We start from the raw sequence: 12,909 nt of genomic DNA on the forward strand, positions 1-12,909 counted from the left end.
CTAATCTATAAAATGGGGATGGCAAAACCAGAAGTGCCTACCCTCACATGGTTTTTGTGAAGTTCAAATGAGATAATATATGTAGAGTGTTTAACAAATCTTGATTCTTTTTTAACAAATTACTATATAGTCCCCAATTCTCTTTTAAAAACCAAAAATTTGAAAAGCACAATAAGGAATTTGAAATAATTAGAACAAAAGAGAGTCTTCAAAGCACAGATATATATATATGTATATATATATATGTAAGAAAATATGTCTTTTATTTTTGCTTAAAAAGACAGCCTTGGTTTTTGGCTAAATGAAAAGGAAGGAGCAAGGACTTAATCAGTTATTAGGTCTGGCCACAATGGCAACCAATTGCTCTGCTTCAGGCTGCATACCACTGTCAAGAAAAGAAGAGGGAAAAATAGTGGAAAACTCTCATCTACTCCTTGAGAAAATATGTACACAGACCTCCTTCCACTAAAAATAATTAAGGGACTTAGTTCTGAGCAATCCCTTGTGGAAAAAGTAAGAGACATTTAAATTATATGATAGTTAAAAAAAAAAGTAAGTTATCCTGGGTCCAACTCCTCTCTTCTGGCTCATGTTTGAGTGACTACATAGACCAACCAAGGTTCACTAATACAGACCCTGGTTTCAAAGGAATGATGCTGGCACCTAAAATACTCTGCTTTCTAATCTGCAGAGATGGGAAGGGGGTGTAAGTCTTAGAAGGCAAGACAACTTGGCTTTGGAGGGTCCCCAGCCTTTGGGCAACATCCTATGTGCAGCTGTGTCGCATGTGGAAGTTGACAACATACTCGGCATTAGTTCTTTGCACTGAGATGGCAAAGGGTTCAAAAGGGTGGAAGGTAAAGGCGACCAGGCGTCTAACTGTGTGGTTGATGGGGCGGCCCAGAAGGCCTGCTTGGATCTCAAACTTGAGCAGACCAGAATCCCGGGCATAGAACCTGAATGGAGGAAGAAAAGAAGAAAAGGAAGAGTATTTATATTCTCCACCATTTTAGGCTCCTTCTGCTGTGGAGAGGCTAACAAGTGACCAATATGCTTCATTGATTTCCCTTCTGTATTTGTTCCAGGACAAGCTAGTAGCAGTAGATAGGGTGCCAGGCTTGGAGTCAGAAAGATCTGAGTTCAAATCTGGCCTCAGACATGGTCTGTGTGACCTTGGACAAGTCACTTAATTTCTGCCTCAGCTTCCTCATAAGATAATGATAGCACCATCTCCCAAGGTTGTTGTGAAGATTAAATGAGATAACATTTATGAGAGACTGGCACATAGTAAGCCTTATTTTTCCAGATTTTCAGAACAAAGAAGTCTAAACAGTTAACCATGAAATTACAAATTTAAATCTCTTTTAAATTCCATTATCATTTGAGAGTCATTTCCTTTCCACTGATGATCCCAGTAACATACTGCCCAGTTACCCATCTTAAAACAGCTGAGCCCAATACAAAAAATAAACTGTTTCTATGAAAATATTTCTTCTGCTAAATTCCACCCCATAAAATTAAAAGTAAGATGCTATAGGCAATGAAACCAAAGACTTTTGTGGTCATTCTAGCATGTCCAAGGAATGCACATAGAGAGAACAAGGACCCTAGTGTTCTCAATAATGAGAATGCAAGAATCTCACGGGTTTCAAGACCTTCTTATGTAGTGACATATTTTCATTAGTCAACATAGTATAATAGAAAGAGTACCGAATTGATCAGAAAATCTGGATTCTAATTCTAGCTCTAGCCCCAAACAAGTTGAGTGACCATAAGTATGTTGGTAAACTTCTTTGGGTTTTATCTGTCAAATCAAAGTATTTAATGAGTTCATCTCTTAGCTCCCTTTCAGTTCTAGAATCTATGATTCTCTAAGTATTTAATTGTGTTTAACAGAACAGTAACAGTATCCAAGTATACTTATGGCCAGGGTAATTCCTGGCCTAAAATTTCCCAAAATATTATTTTTAATATCTTGCCCATTCAACAAATTGCCCAATTCTCAAACTGTCTCTGCATTTGCAAACTACCAGGTCATAAGAGCTGCTCTGATGACTGGAAATAGATATAAGACTATCTGTCTTGATGATACAAATTATAATTATGTAATTCATTACTTAAGTAATTATAAAATCTCCTTTACTGGATATCTTTAAAAAGAGAAGGCACACTATATAATTTTAAATAGTTCACCTGTTAACAAGAGAAAGGATTAGAATGCTTGTGAATTCCCTTCTAAGTAGTACACTAGATCAAAGTAATAACCAAATTATAGAAATGACTGATAAAGATGAAGATGTATCCTATTATTTTATTCTTTCTATCTTTTCTAAAGAGCACATGAAGCTCTGGGATACATGAAAAGTAGAAAGGACTGCAACATCAGGCAAAGTAAAGTGACTTCTGGCATAACAGAACTGAACAGGGAGTCGTAGCTTAATGTTTTATGGTGGTGATGGGCATGTTGCTCTGTACCTGATTGGGTGATCTCCACAAGTCTTGGGCCGCTCCATGACTGACACCCACTTATCGTCATAGCTGAAGAGAGACAGATCGAGGTAGGGACTGCCACTGTATGACTGGGCGCTGATGGGGAGCTGACCAAGCAGCCGCCGTACTGCCTCTGTGTGGCCTCCATATTTCGCATTTACAATAGTGTCTTTAAATCTAAAAAAATCAATCAGTAAAGCAGAAAAGCAGGACAGAAGATTGTCAGAAAGCACATAATACGAGTTCAGAATTTAAATCTACAAACTTATGGGTTTGTAGATAAAATAATATTATTGCAAATAATGTAACTCAGCCTGTTTGTTTTCCAATATTAGAGGAACCTGTATCTCCAGCTAAAATGATATTTCTAAAAATGTACTTTCACTTTCATTTACAGGCTTAGAAATGGGGAAATGTGAAATCACATTAAGGAAATCAACACAGGGTCCACAGAAGGACTATAGACAGAGGTCAACACATGGACTGGAACCCCACAGCTGATCCTGACAAGTTGTGTGAGCATAGGCAAGTCATTTACCTCTCTGAACTCCAGTTCCCTCATCTGTAAAATGGAGATACCTGTCGTAAGTATCTCACAAAGCTGTTGGGACAGTTAAATAAGAAAAGATTATGTAATGCACTTTGCAAACCTTAAAATGCTATATAAATTTTAATTATTATTGTTAAGTAAGGCTAGTATTTGTGACTATTGCTGCAGTCCAAGAACAAAAGGCAACTTGGGACACTCTCTTGAATCAAGAGCTTTCAAACTCATTAAAGAAACAACTATAGTTGGTAGAAAACTCAAAACTCTCTTGGGCTCTTCAAGTAGCATACATTATAAAATAACACTGCTAATTTGTTTATTTATAAAAGACAAAAAGTCAGGAACTTATAATGTCCAGTACTTGAGTTGCTACTTCAGAGTTTGCATTTCTATAGTTACCAGCATCTAGGACAATAGACAGATAGCACTTATTTATGTATAGTATCTTGCACATAGAAAGACACTCAATAAATACCATATTGGTCCAAAATTAGGCTACCCATCTAAGATGAGAGCTCTTGGAAAAAGAAGAAAATATTTTATACAAGCATTCACATGTATATACACATACACATGAATATGTATTAAATAATAAAATATATGTATACATCCACAAATCATTATAAAAAACCACCACATTAAAAATAGGCATGTATGTATTTACTGTGAAGGTATCATAACATTTCTTTCATTTCAAATAAAGATGTTTTTATTCATTTTCCTCATTGTTCAATTTTGTTGCCCCTTTTACATAATTTCCCACAGTCTTAATGTTAAATATAAAACTAACATTTGAATCAAAGACAACATTCCTGGGATTACTAGAAAAAAAATTATACTGTACTCAGGTTTTGCTAGGGGAAAGTTTTGGGAAACAGTACACCTTATGTTATGAACAATATGGTATTTGTTGAATGAATAATGGCTCCTATACTTGTCTTCTTTTTGCTAAGAACAAGGGAGTGGCAGATTCTCAAAGGTTCAAAAAATACTTAACTGCTATCAGTATGTGGTTAGTATCTTATTCAAAACATATTGTTGATCTGAAAATCCAAGGGGGAAACCTCATTATCATCCTGTTTCCTTAGGCTCATCACCTCTGGTTCGATTTCTGATTCTTGTTATAAGCCTTGCTTATAGCTGTTACATACAAATTTGTAATGGCAGAAGAATACAAATGCCAAATGCTCTCTTTTATTTCTGCTTGATACAGTCTTTTATATAATATAAAACTAAACTTTGAATTGAACATGTTATCCTATTAACTTCTATCAGACTTTAGACAATATACCATATTCCTAGGGTTACTTGAATGGAGTGACTAAACCAGGTTTTGCAATCAACTCTTTATTCAACAACACCTAATATAACTCCTAAGGTAACATGTCTCTCATGGCCTGTTAAATAACTTCAAGAAGAAATTAGATGTGCTTGTTGATAGCTTTCTGCAGGTCCTCAGACCAAGAAGCTTTGATATAATAAAAGAAAGTAGGCCATCTTAACACTATTCATACCTTATGGTCAAAATATTCAGTCTCCAAAACCTATTAGATGAAATAAAATCTACTTCTTGCACTCAAGACCTTTTAACACTTGGCCCTTACCTCCCTTAAGTACTTTTACTCTCCTACAAGAATCCTCTACTCCAAATAAAATAGACGATTCATTAGGAACCCTTATTTCTGCAGCTTTGCTCATACTGTTTTCCCAGTGTAGAATGTAGAATTTCCCAACACTTGCCCAAAGTCCTATCTTTTCTTCAAGGCCTAACCTAAGTTTCCTATCTTCCATGATATCTTAAACTGCCTGGGTCCTCATTAATCATTCCCTCTTCTGGTTTCCTAGAACACTTATTTGGCATGTACTGTCCTATACTGTTATTAATCTTTTATATATAATATAGCTATTATATAAGAGGTGCTACATAAATGTTTGTTGGAATGAACATACTGTTTCTAGACTAACCTGTATACCTTCTTCTCTTATCTCTTTGTATTCCTAGCATGGTGCCCTATGGAGTATAGACTATCAACTAACCACAGAATTTCAAAAATGGAAGAGATTTTAAAGTATATAGAATTCCTCCCCTCATCCCCACCCTTTCCTTCCCCACCACTATGGATGAAGAACCAGAGTCTAGATAGGATAAGTGCCTTGCCCACAGTCAAACAGTTATCGGCAAAGACAGTACTAGTACCCAAATCTCCTGATCCTGGGTCTAGCACTCCTTCCACTACACCCCAAATTTAGTCATGAAATAAGTAACTGTTGTTGATGATGACATAGCTTGAAATATTGGTCTAGGGCCAATATTAACTTAGGGAAGGTCTACTTGTTAAAGCTCACCGGCGCTGGATCTGCCTTGCAAAATTGTTGCTAGAAGCTGAACAGGGAAACTGGACGGCCTCACTGTGCAGAGTGGCATTGCGGAAGAGGTCACAGAAATTCTCAAAGAGCTCCAGCAACTCGTCTGAGGTATTCTCAAACACTGCTATCACTTCTGTTGTCACCATATTATACACAACAAAGAAAGACGGCTGGAAAGGAAGAACAAATGGAACTGTTAGCCAGCTGAGTATAACCTATGGCTAGGGTGACTCTTCACATTGGGCTAAAAATTCAAGCTACTAAAGAGAAACAAGAAAACACTCCCACTGTATGGGTCAACAGGGAAACAGGTCCCTTGTCTCTAGGTGCCTCAGGGAGCCTCCCATGGGCTTTATCAGTCAAATGCCTCTACCATACCACATTCCCAATTGTAATTGTGTTGCTGAAATTATCAAGTTGGCCAGTTTAAAAAAAAAAAAGTTTTCAATCTTTCATTTCAAACTGTGTGCTTCAATTTCCCTCTCCAACTGTTTATTCTTTCTTTGCTCACCAAGCCACTCTGAGATAAAAATTAAAAAAAAAAAAACGTTTTTAAAGTGCCAGATTTAATTTTATTTCCTGCTGGGGAAATGATTTGTAGCCCAGTGTTGGATGCTGACAAATTGTTTTCTCCTGTGTATGTACAGTTGAAAGTTCATTTTTGGCACCTATTTTTTCTCTTAACATTTCCAACATGCAGAGAGGCTCCTTAAGTGCATTGTATTTTGAAGCTGCCTCAAAAAGTTACATCCCAGTGGCATCCTGCTGCTGGACAAATGAAAATCCAAAGAGGCATTTATTTTTTCTTTTTTGACAGATGCTCTTTTGGACAAAAGCAACTTTATTACTCAGGTGGGATTTGTAGCAATTAGAATGGGGGTGGAGGTTGAGGAGTAGGATAGTGATGGGAAGAAGCAAAAAGACTTGAAGCTTATGCAAATGCTACAGGTGGAAGTACCCAGAGATACTTAAGAGTTTAGACTTTCTCTGAGTGGCCATCTAGATGCCAAGTTTTCTCAAACTGCTCTCAGTTTGCTCTGGTCAACCTGATGATAACAGTCCCAGGATTTTTTGAGGGTCAGTAAAATGCAAATTGGAAATACTCTTGTTGCTTTTACACAGGAAAAATGAAGCTACCAGACATAAAGTATTTTTATCTTCTGTTATGGTTTGGGCCTGAATTTCCATTACCTGTTCCAGAAGCAAATAATTCATGCTAAAATGTGGCAATTAGTATCATCTAGATATTGAATCTACCTGTAATATAAAGAAACTGGGTAGTAATCTGAAACCAATTTCCTAAGGCTTCATATTTAAATGTACTTTTTTACTCATTCATTTTCATCATACTCATAGAAAGTAATTGATTTTTACAGGAAGTTGGGCACAGAAAGTTTTAGTTTGATGCCACAAATTATGTAAGAATTGTATCCAAGTATCCCAATTTCTCAAGGCACAATTATTCTGTATCAGTCCAGAGAAAAAGATAGGTCCAGTTTTAGCTAAAAATAAAAGGATAATTTTAATTGTGATGACAATGATTTGGTAATTTATTTGCCAAAAAGAAAATTATCACTCATATCTAAAATATTCATATCTTGGCTTGGTACTTTCTTTCGATCTGGGTCAGCTCTCTGATTTTATTAATGTTATAAAAAGATATTACAGAAAAATGGGAGTTTAGCTATGCATCTTAAGTGATTTAATTATATGAATATGCAACAGGTTTCTCTTCAGCTAAGGTCATCAGAAAAGGGACAATGAGAGAAATAAAGAAGTGTGTAGCAACTCTTAAATAATGCATTCCAAAAGATAGGTGTTCACTAATGATGATTCAATGGGCTCACCATCGAATAACTATGGGAAAGAAAATTACTGAACCTTTCATGAGTTTCCACTAACTGAATCTTTTTATAGAATCATGCCCCTCTTCAGAGGAAGCAGGTTGAAATAATTTTTCTGTAAGCTAGCTAATAAGCTTCTGAGTCCTACAAAGGCTTTAGGAAACATGACCCATAAGGGGATCTGGATCTAGGAGTTCTTAACCTAGAGCAGTGATGGCAAACCTTTTAGAGGGGCAGGTGATGTGAGAAATGTCAGGCATTTGTGGAGAGGGGGAGTGGAGCAGCCCAGCCCTGTGTCCCTCTGGCTTTCTAGTAATGAACTCTGGCAAACTCTGTGCTGGAGAAATGGCATGCATGCCCACGGAGAGGGCTCTGAGTGTTCCTGCCTCTGCCACATAGGTTCACTACCACAGATCTAGAGGCTATGAACTCTTAAAACATTTTGATAGCTGTATCTTAGCATAATTATTTGCTTTAAAATCCAGAGTATCTGATTTCATGCATTTAAAAATAATTATTCTAAGGAGTACACAGCCTTCACTTGCTTGCCAAAGGGTTCCAAAAACAAAAGAAGGTTAAGAACTTAAAACTCCAGATGACATAAAATTGGATGTATAGTTTGCTGCTTGCTACAAATAGATGAGTCTGAACTATTTATGAAAGCAAGCGATAGGACACTAGGAAGGCAAAGACCAAAGGCTTTACCCAACTTGATCTCTCCATCTGTCAAATTCAAAAAGGTAAGATTCCAAGAAGAAAGGCAGTCTGCTACATTTCAAAATTAAATTTCAAATCAATTCTCTTCTAGGTCCTTGGGTACCCTTAAAACTTAACTGACCTTGGTGATCCTTGAAAACTCTCTTCTTCCCATAAGCAGTTTTAGAACAGTTAATAAACCAGTTTTCACCAAAACTGAATAGGCAGGAGCTGGACAGACATTTTACTTAACATGGGAAAAAGTTAGCCATGTAGTGGCCCCTTCAGAAACATACAGTCCTGATTATTCAGAAGCTAAATAATAGAGTTTATGGATCAGTTCTTCATTAGTTCTGTTTTGTTTTGATTTTTTGCTGTTCTTTTTGTTTTGCTCCTCTTTTACAATGGGGAGTCAGTAAAAAGAGGGGTAACTCAAATCAATCAAACTATGTTTGATAATTGCTTTATAGAAGTCTATTGAGGGAGCTGCCATTTTAATTACTGAATTATCAAAATGAGGTTTCCAATTATTAGAAAATTTCATTTTACCTTCATAGTCTGTCCCCCATTAGCAGAGCTAAATCACTCAAGGTGGATAAATCATCCATGGGTAAGAAAAGTTTAATTTCTAATGCATTTTTGGCTTTTCTCTAGAGAGCCCTAAAAATGCAATCACCCCAGTGCTTTGAAATGAAATTAGACACATATCCACCAAAATTTCAAAAGGATAAGAGTTTCAGTACCTATCTATATTATATAGATTTCCCAGAATCTTTAGAAAAGAAAGGAATTCCTAGAGATCATCCTAGAGTCCACTAAAAGAAATAAATATAGCCAGAGAAAAATAAACTTGACTTTGGCTTTTGTAAAACTAAAGGTGAACAAAACTTAAGATTGAAAACCAAACACAACTCCAGGCCCCTTGAGCTAATAGTGCAAAAATAGGGCAATGAATGATACAAATGTAGACATAATAGAAAGAATATATTCTGGAGTCTGAGGACCTGGATTCAAATCCCACCTCTGATGCTCATCATCCATGTGACCTTGGGCAAATCACTTAATTTCCTTGGCTTAAATTTCTTCATTTGTAAAGTAAGAGGGATTGGACTAGATCATTTCTATAATTCTTTCTAGTTCAAGAGATAGAATCCTATGATCCCATAGAAAATATGTATGGTCCCTCATTCTACATCTCTCAATAAGGCTGAATGTCAACCAATACCTGTGATGGGTCTGTGACCCGTAGTGTCACTACATCCTCACTAGTGTACTTGATAAACAGGTGATTTTCATCCAGAAGCTGCATCTTCCACATGCGCAACTGTCGTAGCTGGTCAAAATACTGGAAGAAGCGCCTCTTGGCCATGGCACTACCATCTTGCTCTGCTCGGCGCCACAAATATACCAACAGCCGGTGCTTTAGGGAATTAATGAAAGGCTCCTTGTAAGAGTTAGCCATGCCTGTCTGGCTGTCCCGCTGTACCTCAGGGTAGACAGCTGACAGAGTGAGCAGGTCATCCTCATAGCAGAATCGACCAATGGTACGAACATCAATAAAGGTGCCCTCAGGAGTGACCTGGAAGACATGAATGGTCTGCTGCTGTACTGAAAGAATGGCTAGTATGTTCTTATATAAGTATAGCCCTTGATTGTGGGACAAGATCACTTTATCACATTTGAATGTTCGAGTATCACATAACCTGCCAGTGTGAAGATCAATGATATGAAGGGAATAGTCCTCCAAAGGGGACCGGGGATTTGGCGTCACTGACTCACTGTTGCGATATACTTCATAAAAAGGAGGGTGAGGCTCTTCAGGGAGGTAGGCAGCAGAACCCACAATGACACAACGGCAATCATCTGTGAAGAGGCTACATTCACGATTTAGGTGTTCCCCATTTGCAGCAACATTGGTAATATGCAACAAGACAAAGAAACGTTCAAAGAGCCGGCCTCGAATGTTGACTGACCGTTGGTCATTGCCATTGGCCAAAATTTCACCCTCGTAACCCTGCAGTAGGTCTTCTGCTGCCTGGCAGCCCTGGTACTCATAAATCTCCAATGATGTCTGATCTGAAGAAAAGGCAATAAAGTAGCGCCCATCAGGTGAAAATTTTCGCAGGAAGCAAGGTGGTTTTTCCACATTAACCACAGTAAAGTTGGGGAAGACATTCTGGTGGAATACTCGAACCTGGTGCCAGTGGGTACCAGCCTTGCCTGAACTGATGCGCCGTCGCTCCAAGCGGTGGATAACATTTTGGTTCTGGATTCTTCGAGGTTTGATTGTTGGGACATCATGATCCATCATCACAGCATCTTATTTCTGGATGATTAAGAGCAGAGGTTCACACATTAAAAAAAAAAAAATCAACAAAAAAAAATCCAATTTCCCTTTCCATAGACACATAATGTCAGGGTTTACCTAAAATCTTCTACCTTAGGATCACATAGAAACAGTAAACTTCAAGTCTGTATCTTCAACATGAGAACAATGGAAAGAGTTTAACACGGCAGAAATATCTCAAGAATGCTTAGCTGTAAGGTTTTTACATGAAAAAAAAATCTTTTAATCATTGGAGTAGCTGAATTCACAGTAAGAATTAAATCTCTTCCCTAGAACATTTTACATCAGTTAAAAATACTTCTATTGTTTTACCATTATCAGTAGCCTCAAAGGATCCTTTATGAAGCATTAATTCAAATTAGACTTAAATTGGATCAACATTCAATTTAAATTAAACTTAATTTGTATCAACTCTGGAGCAGAGCAAATGCTTAATAAAAAAGCTACAGTGGAACTTACCATGTACAAAACACTATTTTAGTTAGGGAAAAGTTCCTTTTCCCTCCAATTTTATACTCTCTTCTACTCTTAAAAGAATCACTAAAAATTAAGGTAATAGTAAAGTTCAGAATCATAGTTTCATATGCATTTATTTTCAGACTATGCCTCTTTCATCTTTTCTGCAGTGTTCTAATCCCCCATCCCTTCCATCCCCCATAATAACATTCAACCCCAAAGAAAGGATATTGGATTGGTGAGGGCCCCTGTCTTCTGATTAAAACTCTCCCACCCATGCTGGTTTTCTAAATTACTTAGCCTCTCTAGAGATCAGTTTCATTGGATCATGGGATTCAGAGATGATTTTTTAAAAACCCTCAGAGATTATCTAAACTCTGGGTTTTAAACTTTTTTCAATCTTGATATCTTTTGGTTTTAAGTAAACCTTTCTATTTCAACACAAAAAGAAATCTACATTCTCCAGTTACCATACACAAATATATAAGAAATAGAGACTAGTTTTTCATAAATACTTTATTTAACATGTAAAATTTTTTGTTTCATAAAGTAATCACTAACACTATTTCAGGAATATTTCAAAAGGACACAATGCAGTTATTTATCAATTATTCTCTCAAACCTCTCAACAAGCTCCATCCCAGATTGGGGAACTCTGATAAATAAGCCCCTTTCCTATGAGGGATAAAAACAAAACAAAACAAAAACCGAGATCCTGGAGGTAAGGAGAAACTTCCTAGGAATATGAATCTAGACTTCTGCCTCCAAACTCGTTTTTCTTTCTAGGGCTTCCCACTGCCTCTCTAATATCAGACGGGGTTGGAGTAGGTGATTTCTAAGGCCTTTTCCAGATCTAACCATCTAGGAGTTTGATTGGGAGGGGGAGGTCGGGGAAGGATTTGAAAGATCTCTCCAAGGGGTCTGGCAGTTTCTCCCCACTTCCCTCAAGAAAAGAGAAGGAATAAGGGAAACAGCCAGAGGAACTTAAGTTATGGAAAACGGGGATGGGGTGCGGTGAAGTGCGGTACAAAAAGCGATGAAAGGCATGGAGTGAGCCATGGGCCTTGCCACTTGCTATTTGGGTGACCTCTAAGGCCCCTTCCAGCTTTAAGGTCTAAGCCTCCGACGAGAAAGTAGGAGGGATACGAGGCGCACGAATTTCAGGAAAAGGTGGGTCGGGGCTCTGTTAAACCTCGGGGCGCGAGGGCACGGGGGGAAGTGGGGAGCAGAGCCCAGTGTCCGATCGGCCCGGCCGGGCCGGCAGGAAGGGAGCCTGCGGCTGGGAGAGAGAACCAGAGAGGCCACAAAGCGGGGGAAGGGGAGCGTCCTCACCCGTCCGTCCCGCGCCCCCAGTCGCGCCGGGCTCATGGGGCCGGGGAGAGGGGATCCCCGGGCTGTGCTGGACGCGCCCCGACGGCCTCCACAGCCGCCGCCGCCACCGCCATGTTGCCACTGACGCCGGCACCCAGCGACGACAACGGCTGGGATAACCCCGGTTCCCCACCCCCACCCCCAACCCCCTCCCTCTGCCAGCCGACGGAAGTGCGGGCCATAGAGATAGAAACGTGGGGAGAGAGCGAGGCGACTGGGATTCAGCGCGCCACCGCCCGCCCGGAAAGGATGGACGGCGTCCCCTGGTGTCCGGAGGTGAAATGAGGCCACCTGGACCCTAAGCGACCAGGCCTAGTGAAACTGATTCAGCTAAGCTATCCATCTCTTTTCCTATTCGCTGGGGACCACGGGACACATATGGGACCCACCTCATTTTGCAGATGAGAAAATTCCAGAGAAGTAAAGTCACACTTCCAACAGAGCTAGGGTTCCAGCCCTAATCCCCCACTGCCATAGTGTCGTACTGTGCATTCTGCTCACAAGCCACCGTTTCCCACTCTGTTCATTGCTGATTCTTCAGTGCCTGTTGAATTCCATGCTTGTTGCAATAGAGCAATGTCCAGAGCATACTGGATGGATCCAATGTGTGGAGGAAAGGAGGGTGGGAGGGAGAGAATTTCGAATTGAAAATAAAATAAACTTATAATAATAATAAAATAAATATGTATAAAAAGAAACAATTTTTAAAAACACGTATTTATGTTTAATTTTTTAAATAAAGGATGGTCATTGGCTTTCACAGGATGTTTGAGATGGCTGAAGAGTAGCTC

General features: G+C 38.9%; 1 protein-coding gene across 3 annotated transcripts; it reads right to left on the minus strand.

Moving 5' to 3' along the window:
- Positions 1 to 232: 232 nt before the first annotated feature.
- Positions 233 to 12,174, minus strand: DET1 (DET1 partner of COP1 E3 ubiquitin ligase). Of its 3 annotated transcripts, none has more exons than XM_044662475.1 (5): positions 12,080 to 12,174; positions 9,170 to 10,270; positions 5,384 to 5,574; positions 2,476 to 2,667; positions 233 to 956 (listed from the first exon to the last, which is right to left on the minus strand). In XM_044662475.1, the coding sequence occupies exons 2-5, from the start codon at positions 10,253 to 10,255 to the stop codon at positions 767 to 769; spliced, it is 1,659 nt and encodes a 552-aa protein (XP_044518410.1). In that variant the 5' UTR covers positions 10,256 to 10,270; positions 12,080 to 12,174; the 3' UTR covers positions 233 to 766. The 3 variants fall into 3 exon arrangements, with proteins under 3 accessions (XP_044518410.1, XP_044518413.1, XP_044518411.1); XM_044662478.1 differs by lacking the exon at positions 12,080 to 12,174 and having other exon boundaries at positions 9,170 to 10,020; positions 10,156 to 10,282; XM_044662476.1 differs by lacking the exon at positions 12,080 to 12,174 and having other exon boundaries at positions 9,170 to 10,282.
- Positions 12,175 to 12,909: the final 735 nt, after the last annotated feature.

Source organism: Gracilinanus agilis, chromosome 2, assembly GCF_016433145.1.
Source record: "Gracilinanus agilis isolate LMUSP501 chromosome 2, AgileGrace, whole genome shotgun sequence".
In the NCBI taxonomy this organism is placed as follows: domain Eukaryota; kingdom Metazoa; phylum Chordata; class Mammalia; order Didelphimorphia; family Didelphidae; genus Gracilinanus; species Gracilinanus agilis.

Excerpts from the sequence above, each read along its gene's own strand:
- DET1 (XM_044662475.1), bottom strand. The coding sequence starts at position 10,255 with ATGATGGATCATGATGTCCCAACAATCAAACCTCGAAGAATCCAGAAC. Across the intron at positions 5,575-9,169 it reads GGGTCACAGACCCATCACAG|CCGTCTTTCTTTGTTGTGTA; the intron begins GTATTGGTTGAC and ends CTTCCTTTCCAG. Across the intron at positions 2,668-5,383 it reads GCAAGGCAGATCCAGCGCCG|ATTTAAAGACACTATTGTAA; the intron begins GTGAGCTTTAAC and ends TGATTTTTTTAG.